The sequence below is a fragment of the Macrotis lagotis genome, chromosome 6, assembly GCF_037893015.1.
Source record: "Macrotis lagotis isolate mMagLag1 chromosome 6, bilby.v1.9.chrom.fasta, whole genome shotgun sequence".
Classification (NCBI taxonomy): Eukaryota; Metazoa; Chordata; class Mammalia; order Peramelemorphia; family Peramelidae; genus Macrotis; species Macrotis lagotis.
Window position 1 is genome coordinate 58,688,364 of NC_133663.1, and position 25,955 is coordinate 58,714,318.

The 25,955-nt window shown below is 36.1% G+C and overlaps 1 protein-coding gene across 3 annotated transcripts in view; it reads left to right on the forward strand.

The window, feature by feature from the left end:
• COL4A4 (collagen type IV alpha 4 chain) overlaps nt 1-25,955 on the forward strand; it is a 150,182-nt gene that overhangs the window by 75,486 nt on the left and 48,741 nt on the right. For all 3 annotated transcript variants that reach the window (XM_074191244.1, XM_074191246.1, XM_074191245.1), the window contains 11 exons: nt 1,414-1,520; nt 7,306-7,489; nt 9,081-9,149; nt 12,372-12,479; nt 12,929-13,147; nt 14,647-14,805; nt 17,786-17,956; nt 19,264-19,407; nt 21,380-21,487; nt 22,598-22,779; nt 25,806-25,869. In XM_074191244.1, coding sequence (XP_074047345.1) covers nt 1,414-1,520; nt 7,306-7,489; nt 9,081-9,149; nt 12,372-12,479; nt 12,929-13,147; nt 14,647-14,805; nt 17,786-17,956; nt 19,264-19,407; nt 21,380-21,487; nt 22,598-22,779; nt 25,806-25,869 — 1,515 coding nt within the window. The remainder of the gene's footprint in view (nt 1-1,413; nt 1,521-7,305; nt 7,490-9,080; nt 9,150-12,371; nt 12,480-12,928; nt 13,148-14,646; nt 14,806-17,785; nt 17,957-19,263; nt 19,408-21,379; nt 21,488-22,597; nt 22,780-25,805; nt 25,870-25,955) is intronic.

Consider the following 25,955-nt stretch of genomic DNA (forward strand, 5'->3'; position numbering starts at 1 on the left):
TTGGAACTGAGATGTTTAACCTGGACCTGAACAACCCTATTTTCTGCTTCCTTGCTCCTGGGCTATCCATCACTCTTTTTTCCAGCAAGTTCCCTTTAATCCTCCTGGGCCCATCCTTTCCTTCAGCTGGTTTTGCATTTCTTTGATCCTTCCCAATCTTTCTCTTCTTCCTTGTGTCCTTAGTGCTTTTTTTCTTAGGTGGATGTTGACCTTTTATTTGATGTTGACCCTCTTTCTATTGAGAGTCCTTGGTGCATACCTAAGGCACCTTAAAAAGATAGAAATAGGTTGTATAGAGTATAGATTTTTCCCAGAGCAACCATATCAAATAATATTCCTTTACCAGTCTTACTAATGGCCAGCGAGTTGCCTATATCTACTCACATTTGCCTTATCATTTCTCTGCCCTAATTTTATATCTTTGCTATAGTGTCTGAAAGTCTACCGTTAGAAAATTTTTACTTTGGGTTAAATCATTGTACCCTTCAGTATTCACTGGTAGCTAAGCTGTCCTTGAAAGAGGAAAACACATTGAACTTAGAGTAAATTATTTTGTTCAAGATTTTGTTTTCCAAAAGAAGAAAGTGCAAAGCTCTGAAATAGTGGTGGTGGTGGGGGAATTGACTGGAGAGAAGGGAAGGAGGGTGGTGTTTAGTTTTGAAATATTACCTGGAGGGAGCAGGTGTAGGTGAGTGAGTCACTATAGTGTAGGGCCTTTGGACCTTCAATCAAAGAGCTACATGTGGACACAGCGTACGTGAGAATAGTAAAGTAGAATATTCCTCAGCTGGCAGAGGAAAAGCAAGTTAGAAGGGACTAAAGATGAACTGACTTGATTTTGATGAGGTTTGAATCTATCCCTCAATATTAGTCCATAGAGAAAGAAGGAAAAAAATAATAACACTATCCCTATGTAGCAATTCATAGCATCTAATTTGATCCTATTCCATGGATATAAACAGAACTCCAAATACTTGTCAATTATCTTACAAAGGCCTGTCTTTATTAGGTGGGAAACATGAGTGTTACAATCCCTCTGCGGAAACTGCATTTCAGAGAGAATGTGACTTTTCCAAGATCATAAAGTTCCAAAATGGGAATTTATGACTAGATCTCTAAAATGAATGTTCTTGCCACAAAACTACAGTTGTCTTATGGTTCACTGATAATTAGCAATTGGTTTTTCACTCAGTAGCTTGCTAGCGCAGGTGAAGGTTTCCAAAATCCCAATGTTATTCCATTCTACAGATCTCAAACTTTATTGATGAAGACTTATTTTAGTAGAAGAAAATGTAGAATTTAAGTAAAATTAGGAAAAAAAAAGTATAACATGGATTTCTTGGTTATTTTTCTGTTTTTCATTTTTCCCAAAACTTATTTAAAGGTTGTAGTATCTTATTTTTCTTTTCTTAGGAAGAAAAGGAGAAAAAGGACATGATGGGCTTCCTGGCTATCCAGGGCAAGGAGGGGTTCCTGGTCAGAATGGACTGGATGGAGAAAGAGGAGAAGCAGGTCTTCCAGTATGTGAAACTTTTTCCATTACTTTATTTTTCTTAGCTTATGTGATCACAAGTGAACTTTCTTCTTGGTAGTTTGCTATATAATAAACAAATAATAGTAAGTTCACAAGTTTTATACACACACACACACACACACACACACACACAAGTATATACGAGGGCAATATTTCAATTCATCATTATATAAGGATGCATAATTTCCAAATAAATCATTAAATGAGAGATGGTTTGAAACCATGTCTGGCCGATCATTTATAACAGTCTTTTCTGCCCACTCTCTCAGCAGAATTGCCCTGGTATTCATTCCCCTGTGTAGTTCTTTCATCCACAATGCTCTCATTGATGGTAGCTTATGGCTGCTTAGCCCATTTTGTTGGCAAATGACGTAAATGAAGCCAAGGTCATGGGTTCAATCCCTGGAAGCTACAGTCAGTTTTCCATGGATATAAACAGAACCCCAAATATGAGTCAACTAACTTACAAAGACATGTCTTTGGTTATAGTGAGGAACAGGCAAAATGATGTGGGTGGATAACATTAAAATTGCTTGGAATTTCTGTATTTGATGATAGAAAAATTCAATTGAAAAACTCAATTCAGACAACATTTTATACTGAGTATTTGCTATGTCAACCTGGGGATGGTACAAAGACAAAAAATATAAAAGATTTTCTGCATTCTACTTGGAGGTACAGCATGTAAGATCAATAATGTGAGAGAGTGAGCATGAACTAGGGATATCAAGAAAAATTTCATTTAGACACCTCAACTAAAACTTATGGGACGTTAAGGATTCCAAGAGGCAGAGGAGAAAATGGAAACCAATGGGGGTGGATAGCTTTTGAAAGGATGGAGGAAGGAGATGGAAAGCTGACCTCAGGAACAAAGCAAAGAGGCCAGTTTGTCTAAAAAACAGTAAATATGAAAAGGAATAATGTGAAATAAGCTTGGAAAACTATATTAGGGGTTTAGAGGTAGGGGTGATTAGACAGTGTCCCACACCACTTAGAGAATGTTTATAAATCTATGAGCTTGTGACAAGTCAAACACATCAAAAAAATGAGCTATCTCAGTCAAAAATATATGTATCTGACATCAAATTTTTTGGAAGGATATTTTGGGTCCAATGGTCTTACACAAGATACAGATAGGAACCTTAAAACCTTAGGAAAACTTGGTTAATGATGGACCAAATATTCTTGGGACATTTTAATAGGCGCAGAACATAAATAAATATACATGTATATTTGCTTACTCTAATACAAATGATTTCCTAACTAAACTCATACACTTACCAGACCACATTGAAACCATTACAAACCAAGTGTTCAACAACTAAATACTTAATAAGAAATCAATTCATGGGGCGGCTAGGTGGTGTAGTGGATAGAACACCCACCCTGGAGTCAGGAGTACCTGAGTTCAAATCCAGCCTCAGACACTTAATAATTACCTAGCTGTGTGGTCTTGGGCAAGCCACTTACCCCATTGCCTTGCAAAAAAAGAAAAAGAAATCAATTCATCTTAACAATTGGTAGAGAGATGCTTTTTTTGTACTTTGGGATAGGCTAATTTTATAGAACAGTATCTCAATTCAAAAACAGAGTATGTTCATTCTTATTCATATATAGGTTCTTTCTATCACAATCTCCCCAGAATTAGGATTTTGCCCTTACATTGTCTCCAGAGGAAAAGAAGGAAAAAAATCTCTTAAGCATAACAATATGATTTTTATGGAAAGGGAGCATCAATTATTGAGTTACACAAAGTTAGAATGATGTGAATATGCATTTCTTCTTGAAAACACAGACCTCGGTTTTGTCCTCAAAAATGAGAAGCAAGCTATGGCTTTTCATATAGTTCACTAATCTCCATTCTATGTGAGGATCAGGGCTTCTCCTTCTGGATGTTATTTTTTTTTTCCTCCAAGTGATTGTCTTACAGTGTTCTTAACCTTTTTTGTGGCCTGGATCCTTGGGCAGTCTGGTGAAGGCTATGGATTCTTTTCAAAATCAAGTTTTCAAATGTATAAAATAAAATACAGATTACAAAGGAAACCAATTATATTCATATTAATTTACAAAAAGATTGTTAAACATCAAGTTCACAAGACTCCAGGTTAAGAACATCCTTCTTAGATTGAAGAAGATTGCTGAGACTTAATAAATGAAAGAGAAAATGTTTGGAATATTTACTCATTTCCCCAAATGTTTTAATGATTAAAAGAACACAGGACATGGGGTTAGCTGTCAGTCACAAAATTGTTTCATACTGCTGCTCCTAAAAAAAGCATTTGTTAAGTCACTAATATATAGCAGTCATAGTGGCAGGCACTTCTTTACAAATATTATATATTTGAGCTTCATAACACCCCTAGAAGGTCAATGCTGTTATTTTACATTTGAGGAAACTGAGACAAAGTTTAAGTGACTTGTCCAGGGTCACACAACAAGGGAAAATCTGAGAATGTATTTTGAATTCAAGTCTTTATGACTCCAAGTTTAGCAATCTATCATTTCTGACACATAGCTGCCTATAGGAGAAAAAAATGACTATAAAATAGAAAGAGTTTTCTTTTTTCCCTGCAGTTCTTTGTGAAATATTTTCTGGGGAAAAGTTAACAGCAGAGACCTGCCTGAATACTAGTTCAGCAATATAATGTTAGGGACTCCATTCAATATTTTGGTTCCTAGTAATCAGGAACATGTAGCTAGGCAAATCAGAATGTGAAAAAATGGTATTTGGGGGGAGGAAAGCAAAATATCCATAGCTTAAATCCAGAAGCAAATGAAAAGTAGGAAAGAGAAAGAAACATTTTCTTTATTATTATGATCCAAAAGCACCTTTAGTCTTATATCTCCAACTGCTTTTCAGATATCTCAAATTGTATGTACAGCAGATATTTTAAATTCAGCATGCCTCCAAATAAACTCATTATCTTTTCCTTTAAATTCTCTCCCCTTCCAACTTCCCTGTTACATTCTTCCAATCTCCATTCACTCAACCCATCACTATCTTTTATCCCCCCATATCCAATCTGTTACCAAGGTCTTTTGATTGTACCTTGTACCACCTTTCAGATATGCCCCCTTCTCTCCTCTGATAATACTGCCACCATCTTTGTTCAGGTTTTCATCATCTCTTGCCTAGATTATTACAATAGACTGCTGATTGAATGGTCTGTCTGCCTCAAGTCTCTCCTTCTTCCATTCCTTTCTTCATATAGTCACTAGAGGATTTTTGTAAAGTTCAGGTCCATTTATGCTACCCCCCCCCCCAATTCTAATAATCTCTAGTGGTTCTCTATCATCTCTAGGATTAATTCAATCCAATAATCCAATAAATATTTATGAAATGTGCTCTATGTAACAGGCACTGTGCCTGTTGTTCTTTTGGCACAGGAGACATAATTAATAAAAAGAAAGTTAATCCCTCTTCTCTACAACAAAAGAATTCTATTATAGGATCAAATATGAAATTGTTTGGCATTCAAAACCTTTCATAATCTAGACTCTCCCAGATCCCTACCTTCCCAAGTTTCTTACACTCTACTCCTGCCAAGGATTCTTTGATGCTGTGACATCAGCCTCCTTGCCATTCCATAAAAAAGATACCCCATCTCTTGGCTCTGTTTGGAATGCTCTTCCTCCTTATTTGGTTCTTGATTCCTTTCATATCTGAACCAAATTGGGACAGTAGGTAGTACACCAGCCCTGAAGTCAGGAAGACTTAAGTTCAAATCTGACCTCAGACACTTACTAGCTGTGTGATCTAGGGCAAGTCACTTAAGCCTGATTACCTCACATCCAGGGCCATCTCTAGTCATCCTGATTCATATCTGACCACTGGACCCAGATGGCTCAAATCCAGTTCATGTGCATGTCATAGCATCACCTCCCTGATATCATGGTTTTCTTAGAGAATGAAAGACAAAAACGTTAAAAAATTGCAGCTTCTCCAGGAAACTTTCCCCAATATTGCTTCATTCTAATGCCTTTCCTCTGCTAGCCATTTCTTATTTATTCTGTAATTAGTTTGTTGGCACATAGTTGTTTGTTGTTGTCTCTTCCATTGTACTGAGAATTTCTGGAGGACGGGACTCATCTTTGCCCTTCTTTATATCTCCAGTGCTTAGCACAGTGTCCAATATGTAGTAAGCTTGGATTTCAAGTTTGACCATATGTTCTTTTGAGTGTTTAATTCCTCCTGAAAGGATTTTAAAGAACAATTAAAATAGGAATTATTTTGCATAGAGGCTTCTCAGGTAGGCTCTCATGATTTAAGAGGTAGTACAGTTGCCAAATTTAGGTGAACTGAAAAAGGGACCCATTATAGAAAGTAAGATGGAGCCAGATTGTGAAGGGTTTAAAACTCCCAGTTGAAGAGTTGCTATTTTACCCTAGAGGTAATAGGAAGATACTGAAAACTAAAGAAAAAATTGGTTTTATTGTCAATTTTATTTTTAACAGCATTTTAACAATCTCTTTAGCAACCTCATTTCCTCCATACCATTTTACCTTTCCTTGTAACAAAGAAAAGTCAACCAGTACAACCATCTGAACTAATGGAATGTATCATATTTAATATCTGTAGCCTCTTCCTTTATATCTCTTTATCTCTTTTATAGAACTGGAAATGTTCATTATACCGCTCTTGAGTATTATCATTTAAATTACTATATCTATATTGTTCTCTTGATTATGCTTTCTTTAAACTCTAATTTCAGTTAAATCTTCTTGTGTTTTTCTGGATTTCTATTTTCACAATTTCCTACGACAGCATCATTTTGCATTACATTAATATGCAACTGTAATTGGTTCAAATACCCCTCCAGTCTATAGGTCCTTTTTTCTTTCCAGTGTTCACTGTGACAAAGAATATATTCTCTGAATATTTTGTTATTTGTAGAACTTTCTGAGATTTCAAAATATTATTCTCTCTTCTATATATAGTTCTTTGGGATACTCCTGGTGTTCTAATCATAAATACCTAGCATTATATCTGAAATTTACCTATCATCCAAGAAGTTAGTTTAGAAGGCTTTTCATGGAAGACAAAGTGGTTTGAATAAATGCTTTGACATTTATGTGAATTTGAAAGAAGAATGACCTCTCTGAGGAGTACATGTTCAATGGCTGGGTATGAATGGTTAAAAATCTTCGCAATATCAATTTGGTTTTCAAAATTGTTTGAACATTTCACAACTCAACAAACATTTTATTAGTGGACTTGCCTTCCCATGATCCTTCCAACAATCTACTATGTGTGTTAATTTTTATCATCTTTGCCAATTTGATGAGCATAAGGTAAAAACCTGTTTCCAAATTTGTAAAGCAGGAATACCAATGCCTACTCTAATATTACAGGGTTCAAATGAGATAATTGATGAGAAATAATCTCAAAACCATAAAGTATTATAAATACATAAGACTAAATTTCAATAATAAAATGATTATGCACTGAATATTACAATATTGTTACAAATCAATAATAAACAAATTCCTCTGGTTGTCATTATTCATCTTTAATTACAAAAATGAATGATGAAAACCAGTTGTCAATTGAATTATCCTCTCTCCTAAACCAGATGTGATCAAACTGATGGGTTTAGAGACAAGTTCAGTCTTTCAAGCAGTCATATTGGACTTGAATATAGTTGCGTGGAAAGTTGTTCTGATTAAATTAATACAAGATGAAAATTTATGTAATAAGCATTTTAAAAAAAAACTAATGGGGACATTACCAAAAAAGAGATTGAATTTACTGATGATGGAAATATTCCCAGGGCAGTCGTGGCGGAGCAATTCCAGGTGCGGAAGGATCTCCTGGAACACCAGGATCTCCTGGGAAGATGGGAGCAATGGGACCTCCAGGACTTGGATTTCCTGGCCCAGAAGGGGTGAGAGGTGGACCAGGAAGCCCTGGCCATCCTGGTATGAGAGGAGCAACAGGTTCCAAGGGCCAGAAAGGTAAATTTAAATAATGACATATGGGAAAAAAGTAAAAAAAACTGATGAGTGATCTTATTCCCCCAAAAACCAACTCATGCCAGAGCTAGTGACAAGCAGAATTTGAGGCTTAAAGTTCCCCAAAAGACATTCAAGAATTTCTTGGCAGAATTATAATCAGTAATGAAACCAAGAAATCACAACCAATTCGTAGAACAAACTTGAAAAAGTCAACTAGTCTTTTTTGTGGTCTTTGTTTGATGGGTCCAAATGGTCTGTTCATTCCTTTGCATCTAGATAACTTGAATATTTTAAAATTAAAGATCTGAGATTTCAGAATGTTATCCTCTATTCCATACAATCTTTTGAGATATTCCTGAGTGTTCTAATCAGACTCTAGTATTTCATCTAAAACTTAGCTATCATTCAGAAAGTCATTCAGAGGCTTTCTAATGATGGACAAACAATGCCATTTGAATACAGATCTTGACATTTATTTGATTTCCAAACAATAGTGCTGAAGTGACCTCAGACATTTGGATCAAAATACTGGAGACATTAAGGTAGGGGCTAGAAAAAGGACTTTTCTATAGATATTATTGTTTTCATTTTATTTGTTCATGTTTTTAGTTTCCATTCTTTTTTCTCCTGGGCCTTCAGAAGATAAAATAATGCTCCTGTTTTTTAATTTGGAGTTTAATCACAATGCCACTAGCTTGGAATAAATATCTGGAAGCCGTCCAAATTTGGCATCCTACATATTCTTTTTTTACCCATACAGTGAAATATCTTGACTTGGCAGGGTACAGCATCTTACTTTATTATTTCCATTGCAATGGAGAGGTCATTCATTCTGGAATCAGCATTGCCCATTGACATAACTTCTCCTATAATTCCAATTTGCTTGGAGTGAGTAATAGATTTGGAATCAGAGGACCCAAGTAAGAATCCTTTATCTCTATGATCTTGAACAAACCACTGGGGGATTGAACTAAACAGCTTCTAAGGCCCCTTCTACTTCTAAGTTTGTGATTCTGTGACTGTCAAAACTGAAAAATACCTTGGAGATCATCTAATCCAACCTCCTTTTGCATATGGAGAAAAGTGAAATGACAAGACCAAAGTCCCACATTCAATTAGTGTCAGAATTGGTATGATAATTCAAGTGTCTGGACGAATAAATTCTAATATACACCCCATCTTATCAGAGTTTCAGATGGTATATTAAATATGTTATTAGAAACACATGTATTTCTTAAAAGAATATTTATAAGTATCAGGGAAGAGAAAGAAATATTTCATCTTGTCATAAAACACTTCTGACCCTTCCCTGGTGTGTCTGTAAATGTTTTGATCTTGAAAAATCAAGTTTCAAGCCAGCATCTTCTCGAACTCAGTGTCAAAGATTCTGCCCCAAAACCACTTAAGCAACTTGGAGTTTCCCTTCAAATCTGGAATTACTTTTCCTCTCGGCTTCCCATGTAGCCTGGCTATATATGAAAGAACTTCAACAGTTCAGTGACATCAACTTTAATACTTCAGTACCAGAGCCACTTAGATTTTTTTCCCCAAACACCCAGTATTTGAAAGTGTCTATTTTCTTTCCATTCAGGTGACACCTATCCTTGTCCTTCCCCCTATCCAGGGAGCCCTGGAGCTCCAGGTGTTCCAGGTGCTCCAGGTAAGTATATCACTTGAAACACCCCTCTCATCTCCCTGTTGTAAAACTAAATAGGATGAATTGTCAATTTGAAACTGCTTAGAAGACATCCGAACAACTTATTCAGATTATATCTTAAATAAGAAACTCCTTGGGATTGCAATAGGGGATGCAATTTTGAGGTCTTCAGAGCAGGAATCAATAGTTATCAGCTTATCCTGACTCCAGAGATCCACTTATTAAATTTTGTGAAATTATCATTTACCATAAATCAGGGATTAATTTATTGTTTTGTTGATTGTCTAGACTTCAGAAAGTCATAGGAAAATGTGAATGCAAAATTAAGTTAAATAAAACAGTAACCTGTTGTGCATACTTGAAAAAAATTTGGGGTGGGGGAGAGCTGGTTGTTAAAATTTACTAGCATACCATTCACCTATATCCTTATTCCCCACAAAATTTTAAAAATTAATAATAAATAATATTACCTGGGCTGAACTTAGTCTGTGGAGTTCATGACTGAATAGAGAGGCAAGAACAATTGTGGAGAGACCAAGAGAGTCTACTTTCCATAGTGAGGGAAGTGGTTTGTAAGCAAGAAGGGAAACTAGATATGATGCTTTGTCTACTCATTACCTAACTGCCCTAAATTATAAATAGATTTTTGATATCCTAGTTTCCTAAGAGCCTCAATTCTTCTGTTAAGGATATCTGAAAAGTCAGTCACTTATAAAAAGGCTTGATTTGACCTTCAGATCCAACATAGTGCTTGGTGCGTGGGAAATATTTAACAAATTCTCATTGATGGGCTAGTTCATGATTCATCTGAAATGATTTTTCCTTTCCATTGAGTCAATTTCAACATTCACTTTTTAATAGTTAGGTATGTTAATTATTTGTTTTTGCAACTACATGTAATGGTAGTTTTTACCAATCATTTTTTGAGAGGTTTTTTTAACTCCCCCAAAAGAAAGCAATCTGATATAGGTTCTACATTTATAATCATGCTTAACAAAGATCAATATTGAACATGCTGTAAGAGAAGAATTAGATCCAAACAGAAGAAAGAAAACACTAGAGAAAAAAGTTACATAATACATAAAGCAATTTTTAATAATTGAAGATAATAAAAAAACTCCACAGCTCCTTCTCTGGATATGGATAGCATTTTCTATGACAAGTTTTTTAAAACTGTCTGGATTATTGTACTGCTGAATTTCAACATTCATTAAGGACCTGAAAAGTCATGTGATATAATAGATAGTAAAAATCTGATGGGATGACTAAAATATTGGATGTTAAGAAATACTGGGTGTAGCAATGACTTTCTAATCTCAGGGCAACTAATGGCATATAATGAATAGAGTATGAGGAAAAGAGATGACCTTGAAGCAGGAGGATCTGAGGTCATAGATCCATCTCTTACATATAAGAGCTGTGTGACTTCAGGAAGGCCATTTAATCTCTTGGTTCCCCTGGGAATTTTCCAAGATTATAAATTATAGAAGGGGTACAGATCTGTATCAATTAAAGCAGTTTCCTCAGTGGGAGTTCCCCTATACCAATGAAAATTACAGTCCTTCTTAACAAGAAAAAGTTCCTACTCTGTCAGTGAGTTCAGAGGCAAACAAATTCAAAGTGAAAACTAATATGTCTGATTGTTGCAAGTTGCCTTTGAAGTGTCTATCTATATCCCATGAGAAGATAAGAGTTGGTAGAGCTTTGAAATGTGCTCTACATATGTGATCTCTTCTGATCCTCACAATAACCCTTTGAGGAAGCTGTTATTGCCCCCATTTTACAGTTGGGAGCACTGAGGTAGAGAGAAGTTAACATCAAAGGCCACAATGGTAGTAAGAGTATGGGGGCAGGATTCAGAGTTCACAGGTCTTCCAGATTCCAAATCTAATATTATATCACTCATGCCACCTAGTTGAGATGGTCTAGTTATGACTAAAGAGATTAGAAAAAGAGATTTCACAGTTACCTGCAAAAAAACTGGTAGTTGAAAGTTAAGATTGCCAAGACTACACATTAAATTCATAAATGTAGCTCCTGAGTTTTTTGTTTGTATGTTCCTATAATTAATCAGACCATCTAAGCTTTTTTTCCTACAGACACTAATATGAACCTTGAATTTGACCTTTCCCCACAATGGAGGAAATTTGGAAGGAAGTGTGAAAGTTGATGACATATTGTCCTGCTCTTTGATTCTCCGACCTTGCCCTGGTAGTTCAATCTATTGGAAAAGACCACTCACAGCAATTGCTTAGTGTCCTGTAGACAATACAATTTCTCCAGTGACTGCCCAAATTTTTTATCTTACTGATTGCTGGGTTATCGTGTATACATGGGACTGGTGCTGCCATTATGATGAAACGAAAACAAAAACACCATCTTTTTGGGAGCTTATCCCTGAAAGAAATGAACAGCAGTTGATTTTGTTGTTGTCATCATTGTTCTTACTTGAACCTACCCCTACTCAAAATATAAGCCAGAATTTACAATCCATTCTTCATAGAGAAGTTACCTATCATTAATCACAACAGACATGAAGCACAATCCCTGACTCTAGGGAATTTGGGGACAAGGCTAGGTTCTGTTTCACTAAGGAAATTTAGCATCAGTTTCCCAGTCAGACTTGCCTTCCTAGATGTTTTCCCAATCTACAAAATAACTGCAACCAACTCCCTTTTCCCCCTCCCCATATGAGAGATGCTCTGGAAGGGAAAAGTTCATTTAATTTAAGCTTAAGACTGTACATAGGGAGATATGATGAAGGATTTCATAAAGTAGGATCTTTAATAAAAGCATTGAATTTGAATCCTTTTGTTATGAGATTTCATAAAAGTCATTCACTGGGGAAACAGTCTAGTCTAATAGTATTGATCTCAAAAAGGCAGGATCCCCGTGAGCCTTATGTTGATGTAGAAACCACAAATTACCATTATCTCTGTTGTATTGTATTTTTATTTATTTTGTTAAACATTTCCCAATTGCCTTAGTTTGATAAATCTGGTCTAGTTTTATAGAAAAAAATCATAAGAAAGATTGGTCAAATCTTTTAATCTCTAGAAATTAAAGTTTTAATATATAAACTACTCTTAATTAGTACATAATAGGAAGGGGGAAAAGGAAAGGAAAGGGGAAAAAAAGGAAGGGAAGGGAAAAAAGTTCCTGTGGTTTGGAGTTTTTCTTTTTTCCCCAGAAAGGTTTGGGGTTCATTGTTCTTTTTTTCTTTAGGTCCTAAGGGATTTCCAGGCCCCCCAGGTGAAGCTGGGCTACCTGGGTTTGATGGGCAGAAAGGCCAACAAGGCAAACCAGGAATATCAGAAATACCAGGACCACCTGGTAAGTGAAAACGTGTTTTTCCTTCTGTGGGAATATACTTCAATAAATATGTGAAGGCTAATTTTAACATATTAGGGTTTTTTAAGATATGAAATGCTGACTCTCTGTTACAGTAGAATAGGAACATAATTACCAAGGTTCCTTCTATTTGAAATGTGAAATGTGAAAAAATTCTTTGCTCATTTAAGATTTAAAAAATTAATCCAGTACAAGGTAAACATTTTATCATCAGAACATGGAACAGGACAGAGAAATATTAATGATTTTTATGTGAAAGCAATTAGAAAACTTTTACTAGAAAATCCTTACTAGAAAACAACTTCCTTACCTGAATCTAATGAAAAGAAGAGCCTCACCACATGAGCAAAAAGTTTTGAAGGCTCCTTAGCCTTATCACAATATGTTAGTTCTTCATATTTTATTAAGTAACATTTACTTTTATTAAATAGGTTTTCGAGGTGACCCTGGAGAACCAGGTCCTGAAGGTGAAAAAGGATTGGCCCCTATTGGTCCTCCAGGTCCTCCAGGATTACCAGGAATCAATGGGCCAAAAGGAATGCCAGGCGATTCAGTTTATGGCCTGCCAGGGCTTCCAGGAAATGTAGGCCCTCCAGGATTGCCTGGGCTTAAAGGACTCAGAGGCAAGCCAGGATTTCCTGGATCTAGAGGTACATACAGCTTTTGGTGGTGGTAGTGATGGTAGTGGTGATGGAGGTGATGGCAGATCTTTGGGCATAATAGGATGTTGGGATTTGTCACTGAACATATTGGGGATAAGCTTTGAGTAATCTATTGCGTATAGATCAAGACAGTTTTACCCTTATGCATTTTGATACTCAATATTTTTCTAAATTACTTTTATAGATAAATAGATCTAGAATAGTTTCAATTAGCTAAAGAATTAATTTAGTGGCTTTCTTGTGCCAGATACTGTTATAAACTAAAAAATCCAGCAAGATAATCACTGCCTTTGGAGAATTTATATTCTAATTAAGAAAGGAGGTGTACTAGGGGAAGGAAGAAGAGAGTATGAGAGTGGCAAAAAGAACAGTATTGTAGAGAAGGTTTGATAAAAGGCCAAATAAGACAAAAGACTCACCTTTTGGGGTGGCTAGGTGGCACAGTGGATAGAGCACTGGCCCTGGAGTCAGGAGTACCTGAGCTCAAATCCGACCTCAGACACTTAATAATTACCCAGCTGTGCGGCCTTGGGCAAGCCACTTAACCCCGTTTGCCTTGCAAAAACCTAAAAAAAAAAAAAAGATTCTCTAAAAAAAAAAAAGATTCTCCTTTCATAGCTGAAGGAAGATAGGGTGAAGTTCTAAGATACATTGCTCACTGAACACGTTATAGTCAAAATCTAATACATACATACATACATACATAAATACATACATACATATAGCTATATAACATATAATAATGTATCTATAAATGTGTATATAAGAATATGTGTTTATTATCCTCCTCTAATCTTGGAATGAGGGCTCTTAATGAGTGGTGATTATTAGTCTTTCTACTTGTATCCTCAGCACTAAGCACAATGTTCAGTACACTTAATAAATAACCAAATCTTCTCTGAAGAGAGCTGGTTGGAGACACTCCGAGTTAATTGAGCGGTAGACTTTGGATCAAGGAAATCTGAGTTTAAATTATGTTTAAGACAATTTATTAACTGTGTGACCTTGGACAAGCCACTAAAAAACCAAACACACCCCACTTCTGTCTGCCTCAGTTTACCTATTTATAAAATGAAGATCAATCATTCAATCAATGGTTACTGCCAGACTTTAGGTCAGTGGCAGGCATTTTTGGCTAAGCTCTATAGATACAAAAAGAGGCAAGACAGTCTGTGCCTTGAGGGAGCTCACAGTCTACTGTAGGAGATCAAAATAAATAAATGCAAATGCTGGTTATTATTTTTGCATATTTTAATCTCATTTATAGCATAACCCTGTGAGTTAGGAACTACTGGTATTAGAGTTCCTATTTTGTGGAGGAGGAAACTGAGGCCCAGAGAATTAACTTCCCAAAGTCATACAATAGTGGGAAGCAAAGCAAAATAACAGTATATCTCAGGTATTTTATATATATACATAGATAGATAGATAGATAGATAGATTAATATAAAGAATTTTACATTATGGAAAGCATTTTGTCATTGTAGGGACAACTGGTGTTCCAGGATTCCCAGGCATCAAAGGACTTACAGGCAGAGAAGGAAATGTTGGGCCTCCCGGTAAACCAGGTCCACCAGGCCATGGATGCCAAGGCTTTCCAGGGTTGCCAGGGCAACCTGGACTCCCTGGGTCACCAGGTATTCCAGGTAAGTGAATGATGGCAAAAATCCATTTGGGGAACCTTGCTGAGAGGCCTTGCTTTCATCCTTCAGACTTTGAACTGATAAACTAAGAGGTATTTCTCTTTTACAAAAGAATATAATAAATAGACAAGGTAGTCACCATTAAGAAATAGGACCATTTTTAGGCAAATTTGATTTACCCCTGTCCTCATTCTTCCTTCTCCCATTTCCATACATTCTAGCTAAATTTCATATTAGTGTCTTCTATACCTGCTTTCCAACTTAATTTCTCCTTTTTTTTTTTTTTTGTCCTGCCCTCTCCTGTGTCCCTTCACGTTTAGGTGCCTCCTCTTTTAAAAATACTCCCTTCTTTCATCATCTCTTTAGGTATAGACCCAGTGGTGGATCAAAGGGGATGCACATTTTTGCTGTCCTTTGGGTGTAGTTCCAAATTTCTCTCACACAACAATGTGATAGTATCCCAGATTTCCCACAACCCTTTCAACAATGATCATTATCTGGTCATATTGACCAGTCTGAGAGGTGTGAGGTGGTACCTCAGAGAAGCTTAAATTTCTCTAATAAGTAATGATTTAGAGCAATTTTTCATATGACTATGGATTGCTTTGATCTCCTCATCTGTAAATTGCCTTTGTATATCCTTTGACCATTTGTCAATTAGAGAATGGCTAAAAAATATGACTCAGTTCTCTGTATATTTTAGAAATGTGTCCTTTGTCAGAAACACTTTATGTTTCTTCCTTAAGGATATGATTTCTCTCTCATCACACTCAGTTTGGAACAATATATACCATGGAAACAATGTAAAGACTGACAAATTGCCTTCTGTGTGGGGTAGGAGGAGGGAAGTAAGATTAGGGGAAAAATTGTAAAACTCAAAATAAATAAAATCTTTTAAAAAAATACTTCCCTGGCCCTTCCAACAATCCTGCACCAAACTTATTCAGATTTCTCTCTTTAGATTTCTCATAACACTATACCTGAATCTCCTTCACAATATCATAGTCAGTCTTGTATCACAAATATTTGCTTTTTATATTTTATCCTAATCTGTTCCTTGAGATCTGTTCCTAAGGAAATACCTTGGCTTTGGTGGGAAATTAACAAATATCTGCAGATTTGCATTGACCATATCCCTGCCATATCTGCTTCTTCACTTTATTTCCTCCTTTAGATACCTTTACCCATTTATCAATCAAAGGGATAGATGTCCTGATTACATTTGTTTACTAAACAGAGAATTTTAGCAAGACTCTTCTGGAGGGAGAAACAGCTCCCTAACATCCCCTTCCTGAATTGTTCTTTTAGCTGCTGACATCTTATACAACTACTAAGACAGAAGCATACTGAACCCATCTGGGCAGAGGTGACCCAGCTATACAGTGGGCTCAATTGCTGTCTCCAGTGGACCCCCTCTTTCCTCAGGCACGTTCCCTTCTTAGGGATTCAGGTCGAGGGAAATTTACAGGCAGGTGGGCAAAATTCATACTGATTCTCCCTCTTCTTCAATAACAAAGTGTTATTGAGGATCTGCAACACTTTTCTAGATATCATAGATTTTTTAAAAAATAGATGTGATTTCCGCGCTTAAGGAGTTCGCAGTCTTCATTGTCCTTTGTTCAAAATATTTTGTAGTAATAGAGAATACAATTTCATCTTTTTTTCCTACTGCTATAATTCTGGGGGAAAATATGCTGAAACAGTTATGTCACAATGTGGGTAAAATGGAAATACTGGAATCATGGGATTAAATAGAAGTTGGACAATGAAAAGAAATGAATAAAAAAAAGTGTCAGAGAAGTTAAGCAGATGAGAATATCTTTCAAAGTAGAAACTATTCAAAAATGGGAAGATAATATAATAGAATTCAGACCAAGTTGGTCAGCTCATTTTATGTGAAAAAATGAAATCCATTTACAAATCAAAGCAATAATATATTTGCAGGCATTTCTTAAGCATCCATGATGTATCAGGCCTTATACCAACACAAAACTATGATATTCCTTGCTCTCAAAGAACTTACATTCTGCTAACACATATCTCTCTATCATAAATCTATCCCCAATATATATTGATGAGTGGTGGCTATGGAAGGATGTTTGGATTAAGTTATCATCATATATAATGAATCTTATGAAGTGGTTAAATTATTCAAATTCACACCACATATATTTCCATTAAGCTGGAACCACTGACCATATTTTCTATATCATAACTTAAAATAGTGTAAATTTGAATACATGTGACCACTTTATTGGATTTATTAGTTACACTAATTGGATCTTTGCCGAATCTTCCAAGATTCTATTCTATAATAACCCTATCCACCATGATGGGAGAGTTAGAGAGACTTAAGGCAGGCTAACAGAGTGTGGTGGACTGAGTACTGGTACTGGTGTTCAGAACCACGAATTCAAAATTAGGTCCCTGATATTAGCTTATATGACTTCAGTTTGGTGACTTCACCTCTCCAGTCCTCCATTTCCTCATCTGTTAACACAAGAAACCCATGACCAGTCCTATGATCATTCTGACTTCTAGTGCTCTTCAAGTTTCCACAATGACCTTCTGAGATTTTATGTGAAATGGGATTACTCCACCCTCCACACAGCCAGCAAGCAATTGGAAAGTTTTCTTCCTTTTTTGTGTTCTAGTTATTTGCCTGTTATGAATAGTTCACTGTTTCCCTATCCAATTTCCTTTCCCTCTTTCAAAATCCTCCTCTTGGTCATCTTTGTTTATCCCTCTGAGCAATGATATTGGTCTTAATTATGAATTTTGTTCTTTGGATCAGCACATGTTAGCAATCTTTATCAAATGTTCAGGACCTGTTGGCATCTAGCCTAGGAGAGTTCTCATATTGTAGAGGCATAATTTAAGGTGTATTGCAATCTTTTCTGCTTATACATTAAAAAAAAAAGAAGATTAAGTGTTCTGGTATATAATTCTCCTATAAATTTGACCAGACTGTGGTTTTCATCAGGGCTTGATGGCTTGAAAGGTCACCAAGGAGATCGAGGTCCTCCTGGACCAGCTGGAATGAAAGGTCTCCCAGGATCCCCAGGACTACCAGGTTTACCTGGACCTCCAGGACCACAAGGGGATCCAGGCCACTATGGAGTTAATGGTTCACCAGGTTCCCAAGGCCCAAAAGGTAGGATTTATTTATTTTCTTCAAGTTTTTTAGATTTTATAAACAGCAGTGATTTTGAATTCCATGACCAAATGTTACACATATTTTTCATCTAAACAGATTCAATTTTCCCCCCAAATTTGGTGTACCATTCCCTTTCTCTTTCCTCCTTTCTTCTATCTCTGCAATTTTACCTCCTCCTATGGGTCTCACATTCATTTGAGTGGGATAAGAGACTTTAAGATGCTCAAAGTAAAAGTGCTGGAGCCACTTGTAGGTCAAAGGATGACTTCGTTCTAAGAACACAGAATGAGATTCCTTGGACAACATTAGAGGGAAATCATAGATGATCTCCCTTATCATAAACTCTGGAATGAGAATTTGGCATAAAAAATTTCATATGTGATATGTGGGTAGTAAGGAATTATAGTCAAGTTAATTATACACAGTCTTTATTAAATGCATTGAGGTTGTTAGTGTTGGAAGAGGAAGAAGGGTAATGGGAAATAAACATGAATAAGAAACCCCTTTCCCTTTGCTCCTCTGATAGGCACTTATGTACCCAAGAGACTAACATAATAGAATGAAAATGACTTTCCTAGAAAATTGCTCAGGATCTCTGAAAATATGGAAAGCTATGGCTGGTGAAACATTCTTCTTTTTCACAATATCTTCCTGGACACCTAACAAAAATCAGGACAGACAGAGTCAGAGTGTGACTCAGTTCATTGCTCCGAGGGAGTCTGAAGCTTGACTTTGAAAGTTCTGAGTTCTCTGAGTAGTGATAGAGTCCTTTGGGTCATTACACTAAATATTGTGAGTTTCTGACATGCATTCCAGATTAGAAAAACAAGGTAGCTCAAAGATTCCATGCAGATTAGCATTGGGATTGGACATTTGAATGACCACTGAACTTCTAGACTGGGTGAGATAAGAAGACACAGTCCCAAAATTTATTTTCGACAGTTAGTTTTTGAGAGGCACCCTGCTAAATAGTAGGGATGCAGTAAAATTCAAAGTATGACCCCTATCCTGAAGGAGCTTACATTCTAATGGATACAAAAATGTTCTTTTTGCCCAGGTCTGTCATGGAAAAAAGGCCATTCTTTGCTTGTGATTAATAAAATTCAAGTCAGTCAAAGTCTTGTTTCTGTTTTGAGTCTAACTAACTTTATTTGTAGGTATAGTTCATTCTTTGCTACCTTCTCAAGTTATTGCTCTCCCTCCCCCATTCTTTGGTTATTATTTGATCTCTCTTAATAGAATCTTTTTCAAAAATATTTTAATAAAATCCATGTTTTCTTTTCCTTGCCATGGAACACTCCTAGGGGCCCAAGGTCTGCCAGGTATCCCAGGTTTTCCAGGAGAGAGAGGAAGGGAAGGGCAGCCAGGACTTCCAGGAAGAAAGGGTGACCCTGGAGAAGAGGGTTATTGTGGCCTTCCAGGAGAACCAGGAGAGCCGGGTTTGAAAGGTAAATGTTTTGCATTTGTACTTCAGTCTCTTCCACAGAGGTAACATGGTATGTCCTGAAAGCCAGGAGGTCCTGGGTTCAAGTATTACCTCTGATTAATAATGACTCTATGATATTGGGCAACTCACAACCTCTCAGTGCTTTTGACAACATTATAAACTGAAGTAGTTGATGCTGTAAATCTGGATGGAGTTTCCTCACCATAGTCTATACCCTGAAGTCATAAATTCATTTCCCTATTTAAGTTTATCAGAGTTAGACTCTTAATTTTGGCTTCCTCTATGATTCCTGATTTTGATTTCAGAATGTCTTGTCTGAATTTTAAATTTTCTCTTTATGTACCTGTCTTCTTACATATATCTATAGTCAATAATATCTACCATGTTTATAATTCTTTAATGTTTATAAAGGACATTTATACATACATATATATATATATATGTATATTATCATTTAATCTACACAAGAGCCCTGTGAAATAAATGCACTCACCCCATTTTACAATGAAGAACCTAATGTTCAAAAGAGCCAGGGACTTATCCAGGGTTACATGGCTGATAGGCATCTGAATCAAGATTTGAACTCCCATCTTCAGTTTCCAAGGGCAGGTACCATAGCCACTCTATCCACTATGTTTTCTACCTTTATTATGAGAAGTAGCTCTTAACATTTTAGTTGAAATATCTATAAGAGGTGAAAGAGAAATGGACTTGGACTAAGAACTCATCTTCCTCTTTGACCTTGTTGTGTAATCATGGGCAAGTTACTTAACTTTTCTGAACCCCAGGCACCTCTCATAAAGCCATAACTTACATGTATTAATTATTTAATTTTCATATTTCATTTACTTGCTTAGGCAGTGGGTTCAGACTCCTATAGAAATGGATCTTTGTGTAGTTGTAAACTAGAAAACTACAAGTTACTACCATCTATGTTATATAGTATTTTTATTTATTAAACATTTACAGTTACAGTAGTTTGGGGAGTCATGTTGGATTTGCAACAGGTGGAGAGTCTGGTGTCATGAAGATTCTTGGACATCTGAGTTTAACCCCAACATTGAGAGAAAGTTCTTAAGGGGAAAAAACCCAGAAACAATGAATTCATTTTATTATCTATGTGTTTTATTTGGGGCAGCTAAGTGGTGCCATAGAACATCACTCTGACGTCAGGAAGAATCATGTTTCTGAGTTCGAATGTGACTTCAGACATTTACAAGCTATGTGACCCTGGGCAAATCACTTAACCCTATTTTCCTCAGTTTCCTCATCTATAAAATGAACTGGAGGAGGAAATGGCAAACTACTCTAGTATCTTTGCCAAGAAAACCCCAAATGGGATCATGAATAGTTGAACAGACCTGACAAACAATAACAAATATTTGATTTTAAATTATTATTTTAGTTGCTCAGGTTTATTATAATTTCATGTCTTATTAGCCAATGAGTCACCCACTTAATATCAAGGAGATATTTCCCACCAAAAAGACAAACTCTGGTTCATGCTTAGGGCACGATTAATGAAAACCAGGTTTTTTTCACTGTTTCTTTTTTCTCCTCTCTTTTTTGTTTGGTCGTCATGGGAATCTGTGTTTATGGGGAACTCCAGGGTGTATTTTGCTGGACACAATTAAGCAACCTTTCTCTTAACCCAGTGATAAGGAAAACAGTATGATGAAAATAACTAGGAAGAAGACGTGGAACTGGTAAATGTGAGCCAGGAAAATTCAGATTTTACAGACCAAACAGAATCTCTGTAGCTCTACTGACTGTTGAAAAACTATTTCCAAATCTGTTGTAATAGAAGTAGCAATCGTTTTCCCTCTACCAGTATAAATACATAAAACTAAACAAAACAGACTAATAAATATAATCACTGTAGTTAGTAATGGGGATATGATTGGAGAGTAATAAAATATTTTGAGTCAAAGATCTTGCTTTTATTTACTTATGCATTTTATTGATTCTTTAAGGAGAAAAAGGGTATCCAGGAGATCAAGGGGACAGTTCCATAATTCCCAGAAAAGGGGAAAAAGGGGAACCTGGGCCACCTGGTGGATATGGATTCCCAGGAGAAAAAGGTAAGAAAGATAAGTTTATTTGCTTGACTTTGGCAAATATTCTGGAATTTACATGGCTAACAAGAAATATTGAATCCATAACCATTTCCTGGTGATGTTGGCTTTATGTTTGAATCCAGAAAGCCCACTCTCTATAAAAGTAAATGATAATTAATCAAGTCACATGTTTTTAGTGCTTCATTTCTCTATTCTTAGAACTTAACTGACAATTTTTTCTCCTATATCCCATGTGAACTTTTAATTCAGTAAATTCAGAACTGGAGTCGATGGTGAGGCATGGACACTCATTCCAAGTGTGTCTGTCTTCTTCCTTGTCATTAGTCCTTTCATGCATACCTTTTGGAGCTGCTGTTAAAAAAATAGCTAGCAAATCTGTAAAATTGTAAACTTTGATGGGTGTGGGTGATATTTATGGCAAAATTGTCTTTTAGTTTCTGAAACTTAATTTTAAGCTGAAAACTTAAGAGATAGTGGTATGCAATACAAAGAAGACTCAGAAGAGTCTCAATTCTGTCATTAACAATTGAGTCAACTTTCTGGATTTCCATTCACTGACCTGAAAAAATGGGGGTTCAATTTGGTAGCCTCAAAAATGTGAGGATCAAAGGATCATAAATCTGTAGCTTCAAGGAACCTTGAAGGTCACCTTGTCCAAGTCTCCCTTTTTACAGATAAGAAAACTGAGCCTGAGGGAAATTAATCAGTCAACAAGCTTTTGTGGGCTATGCCTGGATTCTGTCTCTCTTCATCTCTGTCTCCTGCCTTCCATGACTTTCTTCAAGGCCCAACTAAAAATCTCACCTTCTTCATGAAACTTCTCCCCATCTGCCTTAATAATAGTGACTTCTCTTTGTTGATGATCTTGAATTTTTTCTGTCTTTATCTTGTTTATACAACTTCATCTGTACATTTGTCTTCTCCAGTAGACTGTGAACTTTGTGAGAGTCGGTCATTTCCCCTACTTCAGTGTTTAATACAATGGTGGGAACATTGGAAGCACTTGATCAATCTTTTTTCACTGACTTACTAACTAAGGTGATTCTTAGGACCTCTTCCAGTTCAGATGCTGGTGGTATTTGAACACACTCTAATCTTCTCATGTATCTTCAGGAGATAAAGGGATGCCTGGCATCCCAGGGATGAAAGGATTTCCAGGAAGGGATGGTCTACCTGGATTTCAAAAAGGAGAACCTGGCAAAGATGGCCATCCAGGACTTCCAGGACCTCCAGGTCTCCCAGGACCTCAAGGACCCAGAGGAATAATTGGTTTTCCAGGTATTCCAGGAGATCAGGTAAACTATTCCATAAAATGAGGACTTGGGAGGAGAATCTAGAAGTGCTTTAACTGCCATCCTGAGGGAGAAGGACCTTTCAATTTGGCAGAATTTAACTCATGTCATCTTAGATGTCTTTTCTTAGCTCTTTTTTCTAAGTTGCAAAGGAGTATAAATGAACATGCAAAATCATTAGAATTAGTTTTTCCTTCACCCAACCAGGAAAAAAAATTGTTAAAAAGATAAAATCCACAGTCACAGAGAAGGATTAGTAGACTGCAATTCTCTTGGCATCACTATTATAACTCAATTACTCTATTATAGTATTATACTATTATAATATAGTATCTGCTAATTATTTCCTTGGTACTAGGAATATCCGAAAAGCTGGTTTCTAGTTGTTTGAGTATCTAATAACATACTTTATATAATAAAGACATATACTGATTTTTTTGGTCATGAAAAGAATCATCTCTTGGGAGTAAGGGAGAATAGCATCACTATCTATTGTCTCTGCTTTGGAAGGAATTAGGAATTTTCATGTAAGATACAATTCAGCAATGCTAAAATAAATGGGCCCCTTTTGGACTTGTTTCAACTCACATAAAGGAATCTCTTATGACTTAACTTGAGACAAGCAAGGGAGTTAGGAGGGAAATAAGAGTGTAGAAAAGGAAGTGGGAACAAAAAATACCAGGATTCCTGTTACCTGAGAGACAAGGATACACCTGGTTACACCTGGATCTCTGGATGGCTAGCAGGATGCATCCTAAATTTCTTAGGTTTAACCATTAGAAGAGTTAGGGGGATACGATGAGGCCAAGGCAAGAAGAGGAAAGGATAAGTGATTATTCAAGAAGAATGATATCTGGCTTTTTGGACATAGTTCCAAATTGCTTTCTAGAATGGCTAGCTATCCTTTCCCCAGGCCAAAACGGGCACATTTAAGTTAATCCTACAAAATAGGGATGCTTTCCAAAGTCTAAGAGGGCTAGAGATTCTTTGGGTTAGAATCTTATTCAACAATGTCTGACTGGTCTACCAGTTCTACTGTCATGGTCAGGTACAGGAAGCTAGACATTTCTATCAAGGAAAATTTCAAATTACATAGATGGGGTTGGTCTAGAGAATAAAGCAGATGGTTGTAAGAAAGTCTAGGCCCAGGAAACCAGAGGATTTTCAGATTATTCCAGACAGTACAACTGAAAGACTGGATTATACTTGATGAAAGCAGTTTTTGAAATTTTCTAGATAATGTACCAGATCAAGATATATAGAAAAGATATGCAAAGTGAGCTGATGGGCTTATCTTTTTTATTTTTTCAATTAACAAGCATTTTTCTCTTTCTCCTATTCCCTTTCCCTATGAAAAAGAGAAAATATAAAATTTTATATTTTATAAATGTACTAGCAAGCAGAACAAGTTTCTACATTGGCCATGTCAAAGACATCTGTCTCATTCTATATCTTGAGTCTAATATCTTGCTGTCAGTAAGTAGGCAGCAGGCTTGTTCATTAGTCTTATGAGATCACGATTGGTCATTGCATTGCTCAGAACTCTTAAAGTTTTCAAAGTTGTTTGTCTTTACATTTTTGTTGGTATTGTACAAATTGTTCTCTTTGTTCTGCTCATTTCACTCTTCTTCAGTTGATAAACATTTTTCCAGGTTTCTCTGAAATCTCCCTTTCTTCATTTTTTATGACACAATAGAATTCTAATCCAATCTTGATTTGTTCAGCTTTTCTCTCTTTCAGTTTCTGATTCTTTGCCTTTTATTGTGTAAATAGCCACTATAAATAATTCTACACATGTGAGGTCTTTTCCTCTTTCACAGATCTCTTTGGGTTATAAACTTAGACAAGATAGTACTGAGTCAATGGACTACAGTTTAGTGACTTTTTGGACATGGTTTCAAATTGCTTTCTAAAGTTGCTAAATCAAAAAAAAATTTTTTTTAAATTGCTAGATCAATTCATACTCTACCAACAGTGCATTCATGTGCCATTTCCCCATAACTCCTCCAAAATTTATCTTTTTCCTTTTTTTCACATCTTTGTGAATCTGATAAATGTCAGATGAAAATTCAGACCTGCTTTAATTTTCATTTCTCTGATTTTTTTCATGTGTATTGATAGACTGGGTTTTTTTCCTCTGAAAAGTGTCTGGTTATTCATATCTTCTTACCATATTTCAATTGGGGAATGTCTCTTAGATTAATTACCATTTAAAAAAATTCAAAACCAAGATTGAGGGGACAGCTAGGTGGTACAGTGGATAGAGCACCAGCCCTGGAGTCAGGAGGACCTGCATTCAAATGCAGTCTCAGACACTTGATAATTATCTAGCTGTGTGACCTTGGGCAAGTCACTTAACCCCCACTGCCTTGCAAAAAGCAAAAAAAAACAAAACCCAAAAAACCTAAGACTGAATCAACCTCATGACTTATACATTCATTCTTCTACAAGTTTACAGATCAAATTACACAAAGATACTACTGTTTTACTATCTAAGTGAATTTAAAGGAAATTTTATCTCTCAGATTTGTATGAGCTAATTATATTAATTAGCTGGTTAACTACATCAAGCCTAGCTATAATTGTTTTACATTTTATGCAAATGTAAAGCATTGCAATCTTGTACTGGTAATGATACAAGAAGGAAAATGGATCATTGCTGAGTCATTGGTAAATCTCACCTACTAGGTGAGAGGACCAGATTCGATTCTAGGCCAATGTAGCAAGAATTTGGGGAGGAAACATTGGACCTAGAGTTTGTAAGATCTGGATTCAAATGATATCTCAGGTATTTACAAGCTTTATGAATGAGACACATTTTTACCCTTTTTGTGCCTCAATTTCCTCATCTATAAAATCAGAGAGTTGGATATTGCAATTTCTAAGGTCTTTTCCAATCTAGAATCTATGATCCTATGTAGTGTGAATACTTTTAAGATAATATGCCATCTATAGAGCTGTCATTATAAACATGGACATGGGATATTTATATGAGTTTTTAACCCTTAAAATATAACTTTATTTTTTAGGGTGAGCTGGGCTTTCCAGGCTTGCCTGGACTTCCAGGACCTCATGGGGAAAGAGGACCTAAAGGTATTTTCTGGGAATAGAGCTTCAATGTTCATTGAATTCTGTACTTCCCTATTTATTTAGACTATTTAGAGCATTCTGTATAATAA